Here is an 18936-nt window from a genome sequence, read left to right on the forward strand (position 1 = left end):
TGTTTGTTAATGAGGATAAATATTTCATCTATAACCTTTCATTTACGCGAAATAAGCATGGAATCTATAAATCATGAAAATGCAACTGTTCATTTATCTGGACGAATATTTTCTATATCAAAACACTGGACGACATCCGTAGGTATTAGAACGGCATGCAGACGAGGCAAATATTGATAAGCAACCGGCGATGTGAGTGCAATTTTAGTACTTGATTCTAGGTCTTGATGCTCTCTGCTGTAAACACGTTTCTTATCTCAACAAGCACAATGGCTTACACAAACCTCTCGTGCTTAGCCCTAAATTTCTCAGTATCGGAAAAAAGGCCTTACCGCAGAAATCATTACGCGCGAATATGAAGCATTAAGTGTGAATGTCAGATTTTGACTCCATAAACATGTTGCGAGGATATTGTTGCAAAAGAATAAGTAAATTTCAATTAATTAAAACTTAGTATCACAAAGAATACATACCATGTTCAAAACTAAGCAAAAGTTTGCTTCGTGATAAATCATCAATATACCGACTGAGTAAGAAACTGTGTAGTAAACATGTGAGATAAACAAGTTTAGTTTATATTTCGTTGAATTGGTATTGTCTCAAGAACAAAAGCATAGTAGTACAGAGGCCAATTTCAATGTTATAGAATAAAACTTTAGCAACAATCATCAAATTCCATAGCAAACCACACACGACCGACACAAATGGATGTTACAGATTTAGATTGTTTGGCATCCATTAAAGTAGTGTGCTTATACCATTCAGAGTATGATACAAATATTGAATAAACCGATAAAGGTTTCAAATAGTTAACTTTCTCTGGAAACATTATCGTATGTATTTGGTTTAATACGTAATTGAACGTGTGTCAATTAATTAGCAATTGTGACGGACAAATATTACCCGTCACATGATTGGTCTAAGCTATCTGTTTGAATCAACAAAGAAATGTGACAAATACTTTAACACGGTGTTACAGTGTCATCGTTCATCACAATATATTAAATGATTTGTAATGATTTTACTTAATGAATCGCTACTTGATATGGAATGACGTACAAGTTGTCCCAGTTATCGGTCTTCGTAATTGTGTTTTGCAGTTCAGAAAGTGGTCTTATCTATCTATCTATCTTCGGATACTGTTGAACTCCCCTTTCGGGTATTATATACAGATCGCGCTGTCAGTGCAAGAAAAAGATTTATACAATGTGGTACAATAAAAGTATTGACAGTGAGACGACAAGAAAGAAAGTAAGACTGAAACAAAGTTTGAAAGTGTTAGTATATGTATAGACAAGAGTTAAATCAGGTTAAAAACACACTCTGTCGCAACTAATTGTATGCAATTTTGCTTACTGCCAACTTAAAGGATTCAAGCGTTGGCATGAGGACAATATCTGATGAGAGGTTGTTCCATAGTATGACAGTGCTGGGAAAAAAAGAAAATTTATAATAGTTAGCAAAAGTGTGAATCTGCCTATAAGCTAAAGGATGTGTATGGCGAGTCAATCTTCTGGGGTTTTCCAAATAAGTGGGGACGGGGACAGCTACTAAAGAGTGGACAATTTTGTAGAATAATACTATTTTAGCATCAGTCCGTCTGTTCTCCAGAGATCTTATGCCGAGTGACTGTTGCATGTCTGAGACACTATCATAAGTGGAATAGTTGTTATTTCATCCATCTGATTGCTCTTCTCTGCACCATTTCGATTGTATTGATGTTTTGGTTAGTGTATGGCGACCAGACTGGAGACGAGTATTCTACTTGAGGCCTGACAAGAGTTTTTTAGGCAGTTTCTTTTACTATTTTGTTTTGAGTTTGGATGTTACGTTTAAGGAAACCAAGTGTTCTTTTTGCTGTTGTACATATTCTATTAATGTGAGTGTTGAAAGAAAGGTCTTCGGATAAGTCTACTCCTAAGTATTTTGCACTTGGTACGGTTTCAAGGATATGGCCATGTAATATATAATTATGTTAAGGACTTGCCATTTACTGGGGTTAAACTGCATTTCCCATTTGGTTTCCCATTGTTCCAAGGTATTAAGATCACGCTGTAATAGGTTGCACTCATTTAGGTTGTTGATCGTGAAGTACACAGCAGTGTCATCAGCGAAGAGACGGACTTGGGATCTTACATGATCTGGTAGGTTGTTTATGAAGAGTAGAAATAAGAGGGGGGCCTAGGACAGAGCCTTGGGGCACACCAGATGTCACAGGAACTTCATCAGATTTCTCGCCCTCCAGAACGACAACTTGAGTTCGACCTTTTAGGAAAGAACGGATCCAGTAAAGAATACAGCCTCTGATACCATGTTCGTGAAGTTTATAGAGAAGTTTAGAATGGCTGACTTAATCAAAAGCCTTGCTAAAGTCAAGAAGAATAAGATCTGACTGCTGGCCTGCAACAAGGGTTCTCGCAAGGTCATCTACCAGTTGGATGAGTTGCGTTTCGCAGGAACGGCGCTCCCTAAAGCCATGTTGGAGATCATATAATATTTTGTATCTGGTAAAATGAGCAGAGATGTTAGATGCTATGATATGTTCAGTAAGTTTACAAAGAATACAAGTCAGAGTTATAGGACGATAGTTTGATGGGTCACTCTGGGGTCCGTTTTTATAGAGGGGGCACATTTCCCTTTGTCCAGTCAGATGGTAAGGTACCAGAATCTATGGACTTTTGGAAAAGAATTTGAAGAATAGGGGCTATTTGACAGCGAAGTTCTTTCAGCACAATTTGCTTAATGTTGTCAGGACCAGCAGCTTTATCAGTTATGAGATTTGATAATAGTTTGAAAATACCGTTAAGGCTGATAGAAATGTCAGGCATTGGTGGCTCCTGGCTTCTGAGATGAAAGGGGAGATCAGCATCACGAAGTTTGTCTCTGATTTTATGAAGACAAGACTGTCCAAGAGATAGAGGGTTCAGTGGACTGAAAACAGATTGAAATTTTTGGTTAAGAATGTTTGCTTTTTCAATGTTACTATATTTCAGTGTGCCACTGGATTTGTCATGAACAGGTGCACTACCTGATTGTCCTGTCGATCATTCTTAATTAGTGAAAATAGTTGTTTTGTTGAAAAAGAACTTTGTTCCGGGTGTCATCAATGCCTAAGATGCTCTCCAAGTAATCTGTACAGGATGTTTTGATTTTTTGCCTTATTACATGTTTTAAGACTAGGTGTTTTTTGGCCAAATGATACATTCCAGCGTGTTTCGACAGTCTGAATAATTTGCTCTTTTTCTAATGAGTCTTTTAATTGTTATGGTTATCCAGGGCAAAAATCTTTTTTCTCTTATATTTTTTGTTGGAATGAATTAATAGATACCTTGTTCAATGAGATTTTTAAAACTGACCCAAATGTCCTCAACACTCTTAGATTTATATCCATTTAGTAAACTATTACTCTCCTGTTCAACATAACTTTTAAAGTTTGGCCAATCTGCTTTTTTGTATAGGTGTATTTTTCTTGGTTTTTGTTTATTTATTTTAGCTTTTACATCAGAATTTATTTCTACAATGTCATGGTCTGAGATTCCAGGAAGAGCACGAATAATATGTGTGAGTGTATGAATTGTTGTAAGGAATAAGTCAAGTGTGTTATCTAGTCTAGTGCTGTCTGTGACCATTTAGACCAGATTAAAATCATCAAGGAGATTTATAAAATCTTCATATATTTGTGGGTACTCACAGCCAGGTTTGATATTTGGGGTATGATCTTCATCCCAGGAAAAATGTGGGTAATTAAAATCACCTAGCACCCAGATGTTACCCTTTAATAATCTAGTATTTCCTAAGGACAATCTAAACTGTTCTGCTCCATAAACATCAGACTCCTTCGGACGATAAAAAGCAGCAATGTAAACTGGTCTACTTTGGGGCATTTCTAATTTAACCCATAGTAATTCACAATCTGTTGAAAGTTCAGGCTTTTCCGTAGCAGTTAATGTTTGCTTGACTAAAATAAAGACACCCCCACTTTTGGACCCGGATCTATCCTTTCTAAAAGGTGTGTAGCCCAAGGACTGGGGAAAAATGTCGGCAGATGAGTGTTCCTCAGTCAACCATGACTCTGTACCCACGATAACGTCAGGTTTGTGTTCATCAATTAGAGCATATATGTTATGTTTTTATTGCCAATTGATTGACAATTAATGTTCAAAAATTTTAATGACTGACTTGCTTGATATTGTAGTATGTTTTATTCTTTTTTGGTGAGGATCCTCCAGTGGGGCTTGTATGACTAGTGATCTTATCTCCGTTCATATCCTCGATTACAGAGAAACTGTTTTCAGATACAAGTGAATCTATGTTATTTGTAGATGAGGAATTTGAATAATTGTGTTGGTCACAATTAGTACAAAACCAGGAGAAAGACATGTCACACTCCACCAGGTTATTGTATGCAGAATGACTCATATTTTGACAATTTATATGGAACCAACATGAGCAACCATCACATTCTATTGCCTGGTCAGTGTCCAAGACCTCCTGGCCATAGTAGCCGCAGGGATATTGGGGACCTGGAATTGTCTCTACATCATGAGACAACGACAACAGTAATATGCACAAATATGCTAATGCGGATACTCTGCAATTTCGGATGGGCACTCTAAGTTTCATTGTTTTCATGAGACAAGCACAATATATTATACGGCTAGGTTCGTACCTGTTTGGCTGATTTTGTAGTCTGAGTATCTGTTCTGTTAGTTGAGAACGTATGTCCGGTATGTTAAACAACCTGACACTAGTTAAAACTTAGAATAGTGTCAAGAAAATACCTGTAAACATGGTCAACAACTTGCTATACAAGTACTTCCGTTACCAAAGTTAAGGTCAAGGTCAACAACGGTTTTTTTTTCGGTAAACAAAAAAAGTCCAATTACAACAATAAAACTTGGATTCAGCCCAAAAGCTGAATGGGAATATGTGCAAATATTAAGTTCAAAATAAACCAAACCAAATCAGCACAACGGCTGCCGCATCATAGTGTATTGTTTGGAAAAAGAAAGAGCGATGAAAAACAGCTGTGTTAGTTGCACGACGCATGCGCAGAAAAATCTACATTCCTTCCTGTATAGATTATGCTCATTATACCATGGCTATAAATAATAAGTAAATAATCAAATGATTCTTTTAATTTTTTTTACAATAAACGTTCAATCTTTCCAAATTTTTGGAGTTATTGTTATATATGTTTTAATTTCACTGATGAGCTTTTATTTTCAAAGAAGCATAAAGTTACGTAGTGCTTGCCCTTAAACGCGCTGCAAAAACATGCGTTGATTTCGATAATTTATTGGTTATTTATGTAACTCATGTACATAGTATATCATTTTTTAATTTATGAGTTCCAATAAATATATATCCTTTAATATATATAGTTTAAGCATACCATAATATTAATTCACATCAATTAACAAAATCTCTGTATAACTGCTTGGTTGAGTTAACCTGCTTAGGGGTAGAAAATCGTCAAAACTGTGGAACACTTCATTATTTTATCACGGTCACACCCATAATTGAGATAACGTTGTGAGTGGTTTGAGGTTTCCGTAAGTTCGAAATTCAGTTATCACCGTTTTAAGTGTGGGTTTTTGGTATGTCTTTTCAGAAAGTTTTAGCCCATCGGTTGACTCAAGGTAAATTTATGTTGTCAGATAAGCTTTGTTTAGCGGAAAGACAAACATATGATAATATGAGTTCTCTGTGTTCTTTATATGCTTGGGTTGCAATCGGATGCATGCAATTAACGATTTAAGTTAAAATCACATTATTTACTTAATATGGATGAGGGTCTCATATGGGTGATATACGACAACACATTTTAGAGTAAACATTTGATTTACTCTTCATAAATGTAGGTTGAAAATTGGATTGCATGCGACTAATCCTTGATTTTTGTTTTGCTTTTTATCAAGTAGAGGCTCCGAAGTTCACGCCCTTCGACATTATTAAATGCATCTATATTGTATACCATTTCTTACGAATGACCCTCAAAATATAAATTTCACACCATTTAAACTTCACAGATACTTTTAAGAAATGTTTTTAATCATTTTTATATTTGAAAAACTGAGGTATCATATTTTTGCATATAGGCATTATGTAATTTATAATTTCAAAATCGTAATTGTATGCCGATTTCAATGAAGTGACAACTGTTTGGATCATGGAAGCTTCGATGTCAATTAAAAAAAGGTAAGTTTGATGTAAACGACTCCTTACGTTCGAGCGAATATAATCATACTAAATGTATGTGTAAATGTAATACAATTACTAAAATATGTTGTGTGTATTAATTGTCTTATATGTGTTTATGTTGTTTTGTATTGTGCTGTTTTGTGCTGTTTGGGCAATCGGTCACTTGCCTTAAATAAAGGACCAACTAATTGTTTATAATAAGAATTCAATACTGCTCCAGCAGCTTGAGTTTCACTTCTTTATAGTGTACATGTTTTATCAAACATATTTTAAGTAAATTTCAAGAATCGTATGCTAGTTAGAATTGCTTTCTGGTCAGCAAAGAACTACTATATAGCTCGGATTAATAATATCAGAGTCTTTTATTTGCTGATAAACTTCGACAAACGAAAACAATATTCCATAGTTGAGATAATTTTGAAAGACATGTTCACGTACCTTTGTTGCTGCGCATTCTGTTTTCTATCGCTTTCTTTAGTTTGCACTATTGAACTTTACTTAAGATTTCTGTGCTCCGATGTCTGATTTGTGATAAATGTTAAGTTTATCTGCGTATTTGGTTCGTTGTCTTCATATTACAATATTCAGTAAAAAAATTCAATAAATGCATCGACACATGTCATATCGTAATCTTTAAGCAAGGCAAACATACTTCAAGGGTTTGTTTAATACAAGCTTTGAGCATATTAGAACGTTATTGGTAAAATATGCCGTATTTCGTTAAAAGGTTTTTTGTTTAAACGTTTTTAAGCAGATACCTGATACCAACACAATTCGATACAATCTTCACGATATTTTTCAAGATACAAAATATGCATGAGACAGAAAGATTGTTCCTATTAGGATCCCACAAACATACTAGTATGGTTCGTCAATTGGCACAATTTCATAATTGTTGTTTAGGTTAAATAAAAAATATTTAAAAGCTGTTTGTGTCATTATTTTTTTATACCGTCAATTTATTACTCAATTTGTTCATTTGAATGGCACGAATACACGCACGCTCCTACTCACGCACACACGTTCGCACGCACACTCACACAAAATGCAGATAAATGCAAACATTTAAGATTGGGTTAAGCGTAAACATGTTTATTAATCTAACATGTTTGACATTAGTAGAGATAATCAGCTCAACGTATGGCCTAGTGGTGCAAAACTTTTGCAGCGAAGAATTACCCAATACAAACATTGTTTCAAAGCTTTAGTAATGATGAATGCAATTTAAAGCTTAAACTTAGAAACAAGCCAGCATTGGTTGTTAAGAACGACCTCATTGCTTTTCTAAATGAAAATATCGGTCTTATCATTGTTCTCATTTTAAAGATTTTATCAAACAAAACAGTGTGCAGTATTTACGACCTTTAATTGCATTTTGCACAAGTTTCGTCGTATGTTTGTAGTTTGATGATAGTGTCACATTTGTTCAATGCCTGGTTTAAGGAATGTCTTGCCCCTTTCTTGTGGTATTACTCTAACTGATCCGCCATTAAATATTTGTATCGATATTTTTTCCATCAGCTTATATAATTATGTTTACTCTATGAATCTTTATTGATCACCGCTGATTAGTGTCAATGCTACGTGAACACATCAGGGTGCACATAAGCGTATAAAATACAAGGTGTTTGCATGCGTCAAATAAACAAAGATTATTCTAGTCCATAAAGGATCAGCGCGCGTGAGTTTGTGTTTTCTTTTTTCTTCATTAAGCTGTTATTTGTCGAAACCCATGACGATCCATGTTCGTTTAAGATTATTTATTTTCGCTCACTTGGTTCAAACGCTTAAGTTAGTTAATCCAATATTAGTGTAATCTTCACAAAGCAATTTCCAACTCAGGATCAGAATCAATTTTATATTTTGATATGTCTGATATAGTTAAGTATTCAGAAATTGCGTACATTTCCTGAAAATCTAATCGCGCATTGAAATAATGCCTGATTTGGGTCTGAACGATTATCATAATTATACTTTGAACATCCCATCTAATTCAAATAAGCAACTTTATCAACAAGATATAATTGCTGGTAGATAATCAATCTTGTCTTAAATATTTATAAGTTTTTTGTTTCTACAAAGCGTTTAAGTAATGCTCACATTAAATGAAACTCAATCTGTCAACATTTATTATTTATTTAAAGTTCAAGTTCAATATAGCTTAAAATGGATTCTTATGTTTTAAGCGCAACTTAAACATGTTTTTAAACTTAAAATGAACAAATAATTTAAATATGTAATATCCATGTAAACAAATATATGCATAGCATAATTACTCAATGTCGGTTGAATACGAAACATGAAGACCATCTTTATCATAAATAAAGCGCCCTCAATTGAATTGATAACGACTCCATCACGTGACGCCCTCATCTGAGTAACTATGTTTGAAAGACAGGCAGTTGTCGTATCGACACACGATGATAGCGTAGCGGTTGTGAAAAATTGATGCAAAAATGACTGATTAGAAATGTGCTAAAATGGAAATCAAATAACAATCTAACTTGTTTTTCGTACCGTTGAAATGTTCTGAAGTTATTCACTACATTATTGTATTAATTTGAACAAAGTTGTGTTAATTATAACGCAGACAAAACATAAACTACTAAACGAATAACCAAACTTATCAAACAAAGATAAATATGTATACATATACTTAGAATGGCATTACATAGGAACTTCATTATCAAACAAGTAAAACGTTTTGTAAAAATATTATTGTGTTCAGTTGGATAAAGAAGTTTGCAAGAACTAGTATTGACGTAACAGGAACCGTGAAAGAAGTTATGGCGCAAGCACTCGGATTGTTGCTCATACTTGTTTGTTGGTTTACTGATCTAATAACTGTCGAAATGGTGAAAGATAAAAACATCCGTGAGTAAATTATATCAGTTGCCATAAAAAGAATAAAAACATATTAATAATAATTTTTGATATTAGATATATGTTGTATATACTTCCAGGAAGCTTATAACATATTTTGTTTCAACATATTTAACTTTATTTTATGCTTTCCGGTGGTTTATATAGAAATATCAATGAATTAAAACTGATAATTTCACTGTTTCAAACAGTTAAAATAAACGGTGAAAATTATCGATAGTTTTCACTGTTTACTGTTAAAAGACGTCATTTTTTACGAAATGACGTCATTATCCCAGAGAAATTCTTTATTTAAACTCTTTAACAATGTATATAAACTGTGACAAAAAGCAGAAAATAAGAAGAAAAATTGGATTCGGTGGAATATCGATTTTAATTCACTCGTGATCATAGAATCGATAATGCACCGAATCCAACAAATATCCTCCATTTTTGTAAGAGATAATAACGTTTTCGCAACAAAATGAAACATATTTAGTTTAAACCTATTTATTTTAGCTCGATTGCATCGAAATACCAAGGCTTATTAGACGCTCTCGAGTCGGTTTCCTGGGCCTAGAACCAGTACTTGGAGTCTTTGAGGGAGATCTAAAGAACGCTCCCACGGTGGTGATCGAACCCGTGTTCTCCCGGTCGCTAGGCGGACACCAAATCCATTACACCACGGCGACCTGAAACATATTTACATGTGCATATTGAGAAAGTATTTTTATTGCTCTATCACGGTAAATTAGTATGTCTGTATCCTATTATGTATATAATTATAAAAACAAAAACATGTACACCAATAATAAAAATCAAAGCATCAGCCATTTTATGTAGAGCCTTATATACACTCACAAATTACACATTTATAATAAACGGACCATATCGAACGAAAATATTAAAATTAATAACAAAACCACTACATTAATGTGCTGTGTGTACACGATTTGATCCATGCTATGTGTATTTACTTTCTTCACACATTTGTGTGTGTGTGTCAAAACACCAGACGACGTCCTTGAGTATTAAGAAAGTCATGCAGATGAGGAAAATTATTGATTAGTCACCAGCTTAGGGCGATTGTAATACTTTAATCTAGGCATTTATTCTTCAGATGTTCTCTGTTGTTTAAACGTTTCTTATCTCAACAAGCAAAAAGGTCTTGCGCTGTGTCCTTTGTTTTCATTTAAATAAAACTTGTCCTTATCGCAAAAATCATTATGCGCTTCATAAAGTTGGTTTGAAGATGTTAATACGCCAATCTCATTTAATGAAAACTATCACAAAGAAAACATACCGTGTTCAGAACTAAGAAAACGTTTGCTTCCTGATGAAATATCTTAATCCTGACTGAATCAGAAACTGTGTAGTTGAAGAATGCTTGTTTATATTTCGTTCGATTTACGTTGCTTATTTCATTAACAAAATAATTGTAGTTCATTGCCCTATTGTAATCAGCAATACGCCTTAAGCAACAGTCAAATAAAGTCTATATCAAAACATACGAACCACGGAACAAATGCATTATACTGATTTAGATATATTGCCCTCATTTTAAAATTGTGCTTGTGGCATACAGAGAATGAAAAATATGTTGAACAATTCAATCAAGGTGTCAAAATTTGTATTGTAGCTGATAAAATTATATTATTTATTTGGTTGTAATAGTTAATTGAATTTGTGTTAGTAGTATCAATAAATGTGCAATTGGTACGGCTAAATATTACCCGTTAAATGATTGGTCTTAGCTATCTGCTTGTATCAACAAAGGAATGTGACAAATACTGGACCACGCTGTTAAGTGTCATCATTCATCAAAATATATTTACTGATTTGTTTAATGATTTTACTCGATGAATCGCTATTTAAATGAAGTACAAGTTGCCCCATTTATCGCTCTTGGTAATTATGTAATGAAGTTCAGAAGGTGGTCCTTCGTGTATGGATTCTGCTCATTATACCATTGGCTATAACATACATGTAATATATAATCATTTGAAGAAAAATAAAAACAATTCTACAATAAACGTGCAGTCTTTCTGATATATTTTGGAGCAATTTTAATATATGTTTAAATTTCACTGATGAGAGGAAGCCAAGAGGAATATACATTATTAACAGCTATTGTAAATGAAGGCATTTTTTAAAAGATATTTGGAACAAAACTGTACTATTTATAGTACGTGTAGACTACCTATTTGGGTGTTGTGTGATGCAGATTGACGTTGTGAAACAGCTACAAATATAAAGCGTCCGCGAGTATTGTACAGATCGGCGTGTATCGCCATGTAGGCATGCGCAAACCCACTGAATTTAAAGATATGATACAAATCATGTTAAGTCGTGAAGACAAATTTGTGTTTGAAATGAGGTCAATATACGAGGATAAATGATTAATCTGTTTTGTATATTCATACATGTCATTTCGTAGGCAAATTCGATTTTAAACATCGCCAGACAGTCTCGAACCCGTACACGCTGTTCTTTGCTTTGCAGGATATCCGTAATTGACACTTCCTGTTCAAAGATCAATACAGAATGGTGAACATCAAGGATCTTACAGTTAACAAAATGCAATATATGTCACTGTGTAATAAAGTTACATTTATACTGCACATAATACCAATCATGAAACTTATATGCAATAGAACAATAAAACAATCCACGAAATTTGTTCATAAACGAGATGCAAATAACCAAAACACATCCAAAAACAAATAATACCCTATATGCACAAACTAATCATCAAGAATAATACATATGAATACATAAGCGAAAACAATATTTGACGTCCATAAAGCGAGATTATACGATTTTTATTTGTGTTAAATTGTAATATATTGATTAAATATGTTACAATAACACAAAATAGGCAAACATTGTGACGAAGATATTTCGTACAAATTTCCCTACAATAACCGATGAATTCGTCTTTTCAGTACGTGTTTGTCGTCGTATGAATAGATATCGTTGCAGTAATTTAAAATGAACCGTTAAACTAAATTTAGATTCATATCGTACATGCATGATTTAGATGCTGGCGAATTCGACTGTACAGCCCTTTTCGATTTCAGAATTAAATATCTGGCTTATTTCGCATTTTCGACACATGTTCTTCTTATTTTTCATTTTAATTTATATTGAAATATATGTTTAATAAGTTTTTTTTACACATTTTGTATAAATTATTAAATATTTGACAAAATCGTATAGTCTCGCTTTAATTCAGAAAGAAAAATGATGGACATATTTATTATTAGAAATTTCCTAATTTTGAATTTTGTTACAATCCGATAACAGTACATGCTAGCATCTGCAAATGTAAAATGCTCCGACTATCCCGACTCGTGGCTCTTACTGCATTTATCATTTATCAAAGTACCGATAGTGATAATAGCGTACGAAATGTACACTATATAGGACAACATGAAAGGAAGATATCGTTCCTGAAAAATTGTGAAGGCCGTTGATGCTGACACATCTTCAACCTCGAAAATTAAAGGCATATTTAAAAAATGCTTTATCCTTAAATGTTTCAACCAATTTTGACAGAATGGCTATTGCACATTTATTTCTGCAAGCACATGATACCACAATGTTAAATGATCCGAGGATCATTTTATGGCAATAACATCATTTAATAAATCGTTTTAATAGCATGCTCGGTATTATATTTTCGAAATCTTTAAAAGGTAATTTCAACGGTTAATACGGTATTTGTTCAAATTTCGGTGTAACTTTATCAAAAATTGCTTTCAATTATTTTGCTTAAAATACATGTATGCGTATTTGAATTTACGAGTGAATAATTAGTTGCATTTGAGCTAAGCTGCAACTTACACATGCTTTTGTTTTCATCGATCTGTGATGCTTAATTAAAGTTCAACATGAACATTTTTTGAATAAAAGATGTATTTCAAAGATGAGTAACGGCTAGGCATATTTTGGAACAATGTCTAATTAGTGGACAAACGATAATTGCTGCTATTTTACGTTTCTTGTATAGTGGACTTATTTACATTCGCGTCTGTATTTTGATAACGCCCTGTAAATTTCATGCTGCCGATTTACAATGTTTCTGGACTGTTACACATAGGTGCGAACGACAAACGAATTATTGATTTGGTCAATTTAAAACTGGTCTTCAATGTTAGTTTCATGTTAACCTATATTGTTTGTTTTTGGCGACGTCTTAGAACGAGTCGAAGTTTTAAGTTAAAGTATGACAGGGATAGAAATTAAAGCAAGCATTCTTGTAAAATCTATAGCAATACAATTAATTAGCAAGTTTCATAATACCATTGATTTTAGAACTTTTTTTTTTAACGGAAGCATCAACCAAAAGCCGGTGTCACATTAAAAGTGTATGAACACATTGATGTGCTTTATTGTGTTTTTGACCTCGCAGTAACGCAATGCATTGCTTTACAATATCGTTTGCTAAAAGCGCATTCATGCATAATGTGAAATGTTTTATCCTAACGTCGTTGTAATCTTAAAATGGAGTATGCTTATCGATGATGCCTTACGAAGGAAAAAAAATCGAGATGACATCTAGGGCGTTGACCTCAAAGCGTAGAACAGATAACAACACGACCTTATTCTTAAGCAGGCTGATTTGAGATTAGATAGTTTTCATCTTGCATCGTCCAATTCTATTTAGAGTCCTAATCGACCAAACGATTTATGCAAGACAAAGTGTGTCACTTACAAGATAGAAATTCATGTGCAACAGTTAAAACCCTTCGTGCAAAGTGATGACAACATATCAGTCATTCAAGATATATGTATACGTCCGAGGCTTTCCTTCTTCACATGGTTGATGAATTTTGAAGTTTTATTCTGCGCATTTCTATCACATATCCGTTTCATTTAAGAATCTATAACATGCATATTGAAATTGTAAAGATGTCAAACGTTCCACACAAGGGACGAATTGCCATTTGTACAGGTTCAATATAAAGATATAATGATTAAACGTTCTAACAGATACGACAACGCACATGTATCGTAAAACATATTTTTTAAGTGAAGCGTTCGTGGTAAATATTTCTTTATGAGATAAATACTAATACTATTAAATGTAAATTGTACACACCGTACTTAGTATATACATGTTTTGTTTTCAACATTAAATGTACAAATATGTCAATTAGTTCCTTTAACCTTTGTTCTCCACTGATAACGACTCGATCACGAGACGCCGTCATCTGAGGTAAAATCGTTGATAGACATGTGTCTTGTCATAGACATGTTATGTAGAACGTCTGAAATAAAGGACCGATGGCAAAAGATGCGCCATGTTATGAATGCAAAAACAATCTTTGCAACTAACGCTACGTGATAAGATTGACTGTTGACAACCGAGTACTGTTTCGACAACTATTCGGTGTAAACTTTAGCATACACATTTTAATTTAGATTTTACGAGTTCATTTTGTTAAAACAGTTCGGGGAACATTTGTGAGTGGATTTGAACAAAACTGATATTTTTAATTGTAAAAAAACAGGGCACGCTCACTTATATATGCAGTAATCTACATACATACAAGTGACTCTACTTTGGAACATCAGCATCAGAAAAGATATACATTTTGTAGACATTATATTCTTTAAAGTTTGAAATAGAATTCAACTACACATAGTTATTGAAGTTGAAGTATAGTGAAAAAAGAAAACATGGCGAAAACATTTGGATTGTTTCTGATGTGTGTATGTCTGTTGACTATTCTAATAACTATCAACAAAGCGACCACTCAACAGTTTGGTGAGTATTTAAAGTATCAATATATTTATGCCATGCGGTCGATGAAAACTAACATTTTGTTGTAATTGCAGTTTATCTATGAGCTTCATTTGAGTTACGGAATTTCTTTTAACTGGTTTGAACACCTTATTCTTAGCATTGATCGTTCCAATGCGATGATCATAGCGTTAATATTTTTTTTACGCTATGATACGTTGAAAGTTGTGTTTTATATAATTTATTTTCCCGCACGGTATTGAAAATCGGTCAATTCCCTTAAATTGACAAGCAGCGGATGGAAAATAAAAAGTACTGTCCTGATAATGTGTTGTTTTAAATAGTTCTGTTTTTGAAATAAGCAGCTTTTGTATTTAAAAAAAACATCGACGAATACTGAAATCTAAGATTCGCACACTTTCAATTTAATAAATAAATAGTATGACATAAAGTCCAAGTGAATGTGTCTCCAGTTGATCGACAAGAAGTGTATTATCACATTCTAGCAACTTTGAGTTTAATCTAATAGAAGTAACTACATGTACGTCTTATAATTTTTATCCACAAAAGTCGTATTCTTATGAACTAACTTCATAAAACTGCATTTTTACCGCTTACGGGAAGGGAACCGTATTTTTATTGGTGACCGAAACGTGTTTTTTGTTGTTTGCGAGTTGCTGTGTCGAATGCATTGGGCAGTTGGGTGTTTATTTGCTGATGCGAAAAGAATCGCACATTTATGTATAGTTTAAAAAAAAACTCACATCACGATATTAACAACACACTGCGTGAATTATTTACAATATTTTTGTTCGTTTTTAATTGGTCTGAAAGTATTTCGAATTCCTGGTTATATTATACCTTGTTCATGAGATATTACGCACCTATTTTAATAGTATGCGTGACCATTTTAAATGAACACGTCTTATTTGGGAGAATGAACTATGAATGAATTATTTATTTGAACAGGTTAAATGAGTTCTTTCAAAACTGCGGGCTATTTCATTCTGTAGAGAGCTGGATTACAAAAAAATCATGGGATCGCGGGTTCAATTCCCTGCCCGGCAACATAACATATGTGGAGATAGGTCATGAACTATGAATATTTTTGCACATATTATTGGTTAACCAGCTATACCAGCCAAAGAGTGAGCTGGAAAACTGACCGCCTAAATTATATGACTGTTGAACTGTTGAAAACGGCAAAAACAATCAACTACACAAACAAAGTACATTAAATGTGATTGGATTATATATAAATATAATAATACGCCCTATAAATATTTAATAAAGTAGTTTATTAAAGGCGATACCATTTTATATGACTATCATCTAAAGCCTAATAAAAACTTCGATATAATTGGTTTTAAGAAGTTTATTATATATCATAACAGTATCTATGGCAGTGAAGATTTGACTGACAAATATAATGAATCTCATAGTTTATGATAGCCACCTGTCAAATTTATCAATGGAATGCGATACACATTTGACCACCGCATAACAAAGTCAGGGGTCATGAAGGGTCATCATAATATACCATCTGATAATTTTATCCACCAACGGAGGATCATTCTTTTAAGTTATCGAACTTTGTTATTGTGTTGGGTAGCTCTTCTCATATTAGATTCTACTTCATTCTGGTTTGTTTTAGGTATGATTCGCCATTCCGACTGCAAGTAAATATACTCTCGCAACCATGACAAAAAAGTACCATAATGCATATGTTGGCGTAAATAATTTGTGTTCGTAAATTAATTGCATGCTTGAGATTTTGCCTGCACAACAGACAGTAAAAATACGCTTTATTTAAATATAAATACATGTAAGCGGAGTTATTATGGGGTTTAAAGCTATAGAGTTTTCAATTATAATACTTTAAATAGAATATATGTTGAAGTATATTGGTGCACGTATGTTACTAAACACGTATTTTATTCTGCGCATGATAATATTATAGGCTTGGGCAAAGGTAAGGCAAAGGTACATACAGATATTCATGTTTTTGGATTGATATCCGTAAATTGAACTGTTTCCTAAAATTGAAATCAAATATAACCATATCTTGATACACTATTATACCTACACGTAATGAACTTATTATATTATCAGCCGCACTTTAAGTTTGCTAACCAAAATTCATCACTAAACGGCTTGAAACGTACATGCAATAGTCTAAACCTTTGCATCTATTCATAAATTAGACCATTCATGCAAATGACATTAAAACAGAACAGCAAACTATATACTTGAATATAGCAACCGAATTTATGAATATAACAACACAAACAAATCATTATTAGTGTTAAGTTAAACACTATTTAGAATATGGCGACAGCAATAACAAAAAAAAGTTATTGAGTCAATTTGCTGGGAAAAATTGCAACATTTAGAAAGATCCACGCTACATGCGGTTGCCATTTTCTTTAAACATAAAACACTTAACTTTTTTTACCAGCTAAAACCAGGAAGAAACAAATGTTCATAAATAATTACCAATTATATATCATGATACGTATTACTGTAATCAGATTATACTATCAGCATACACAACATGTTTTGACTATCTCGATTCGTGCTACCATGTTTCATTTATCTTACCAAAACTCCGGTACACTTATTAGTGGACTGAATGCGAGTATTTATGACCACCTAAAAGGACGACTCTTCTTACGATCATTCTAAGACACTTTAAACCTCGTCACAAGCAAACGTTGATACTGAATATGATAGACATATTTTAAACAAAGATTACTTCGTGACTTTAACTGTTTTGAACTGACACAATGAAAGGACTATTGTTCATTAGGCTTTTCACAAATAAGATACTACAATTTTATACATGTTTTGATAGCATTTTGTGATTAAAACACTGCAAGTGAAATTGCTATTGTAAACATTGCATTTATCCTACGATAAGCATTACTGACTTGATATAACTTTAAAGCCACCTTAGACCGAAAATACTCCAATACACCCTAAAAATAATCTGTTTTTTAATGATTTTTTTTATTAATATTTATTTAAATGAACAAGGTTTTGTTTGTATACAATACATTTTATTTTAGGTTCGAAAACGCTTGGTGCAAATGTATAGTGCACATGCGCCTCATATTATTCATACTATTGTAAGCATCAGTATTCAATCGAGTAATGCAAGTGTTGTATTTTCACCAGGTTCAGGTTGCTGCAGAGTTGTTTTTTAGCGATTGTGTACGGGCTTGCAATGTGTTCAAAAGTCTCATTATTTGTATGCAATTTCGATCTGATGCTATCTGCTTCACAACAAAGCACGGATCTTTAAATGCAGAATCCGTGACAACGTTATCAATAAGTTCTCATTAAATCAAAATATTTTTAACCAAAAATATCTCCGGAAATCTTAAATATTTCCCATATCATTCAATCTTGATGCCATCGTCGTGCAATTATTAATGCTATAAAACTGGTTAAACAAACATAGAACAAATCAATATGGTTCTGAAAGATTGATACATCGGAACGATATTGCTAGGCCCCAATAAATGTCTTTTTAGGATTTTTAATCGGTTCCTTTATTCAATAAACCTGAACGAATTATTTATTTCAGTGGTGCGTATCACCGTGGGTAAATGATTCTTTATTATCGGTACATCATACAGAAGATTATAGATTACCAAAAGATTAAGTAAACAGATAAGCAAACGTTTGGATATTGACAACTGCATCTTATTTCATACTTTCCAAATTATATTTGACCTGCAACATAGTAAAACGAGTCCAAACCAACGCGTCAACTTACGCATTTATACATCAATAACCCTGAAGCAATGATTGATTTTTGGACCGTGTATCGTCTTCAGTTCATCAACATTCTTCTCCGTCATGTTTATGATTATCAAGTTGTTTGATCAGAAAATAAATACTTTCATTACGTCTAAAAATAAAGGATCTGCGCCACGACTGTGGTATTTTGTTTAGTTTTATCTCACCTCAAATAGAGCTGTATTAGAAGTCGTTAAAACCCTCACGCTGCAGGGGTATGAAATGAACATAAATTTGTAATTTACAGATTCGAAATGATCCTTACAATTTTAAAGTAGACACAGTGCATGATTTGTTATATAAGGGTGTTCAATGCT

The 18936-nt window shown here is 33.2% G+C and overlaps 1 protein-coding gene across 1 annotated transcript in view; it reads left to right on the top strand.

Moving 5' to 3' along the window:
- The first annotated feature begins 4035 nt into the window (after nucleotides 1–4035).
- The window catches only part of LOC127865762 (uncharacterized), a 54878-nt gene continuing 39977 nt past the window's right edge, over nucleotides 4036–18936 (top strand). The window contains exon 1 of the mRNA XM_052405709.1: nucleotides 4036–4093. Within this exon, the coding sequence (XP_052261669.1) occupies nucleotides 4036–4093 (58 nt within the window). The remainder of the gene's footprint in view (nucleotides 4094–18936) is intronic.

The sequence above is a fragment of the Dreissena polymorpha genome, chromosome 2, assembly GCF_020536995.1.
Source record: "Dreissena polymorpha isolate Duluth1 chromosome 2, UMN_Dpol_1.0, whole genome shotgun sequence".
Taxonomy (NCBI): Eukaryota; Metazoa; Mollusca; class Bivalvia; order Myida; family Dreissenidae; genus Dreissena; species Dreissena polymorpha.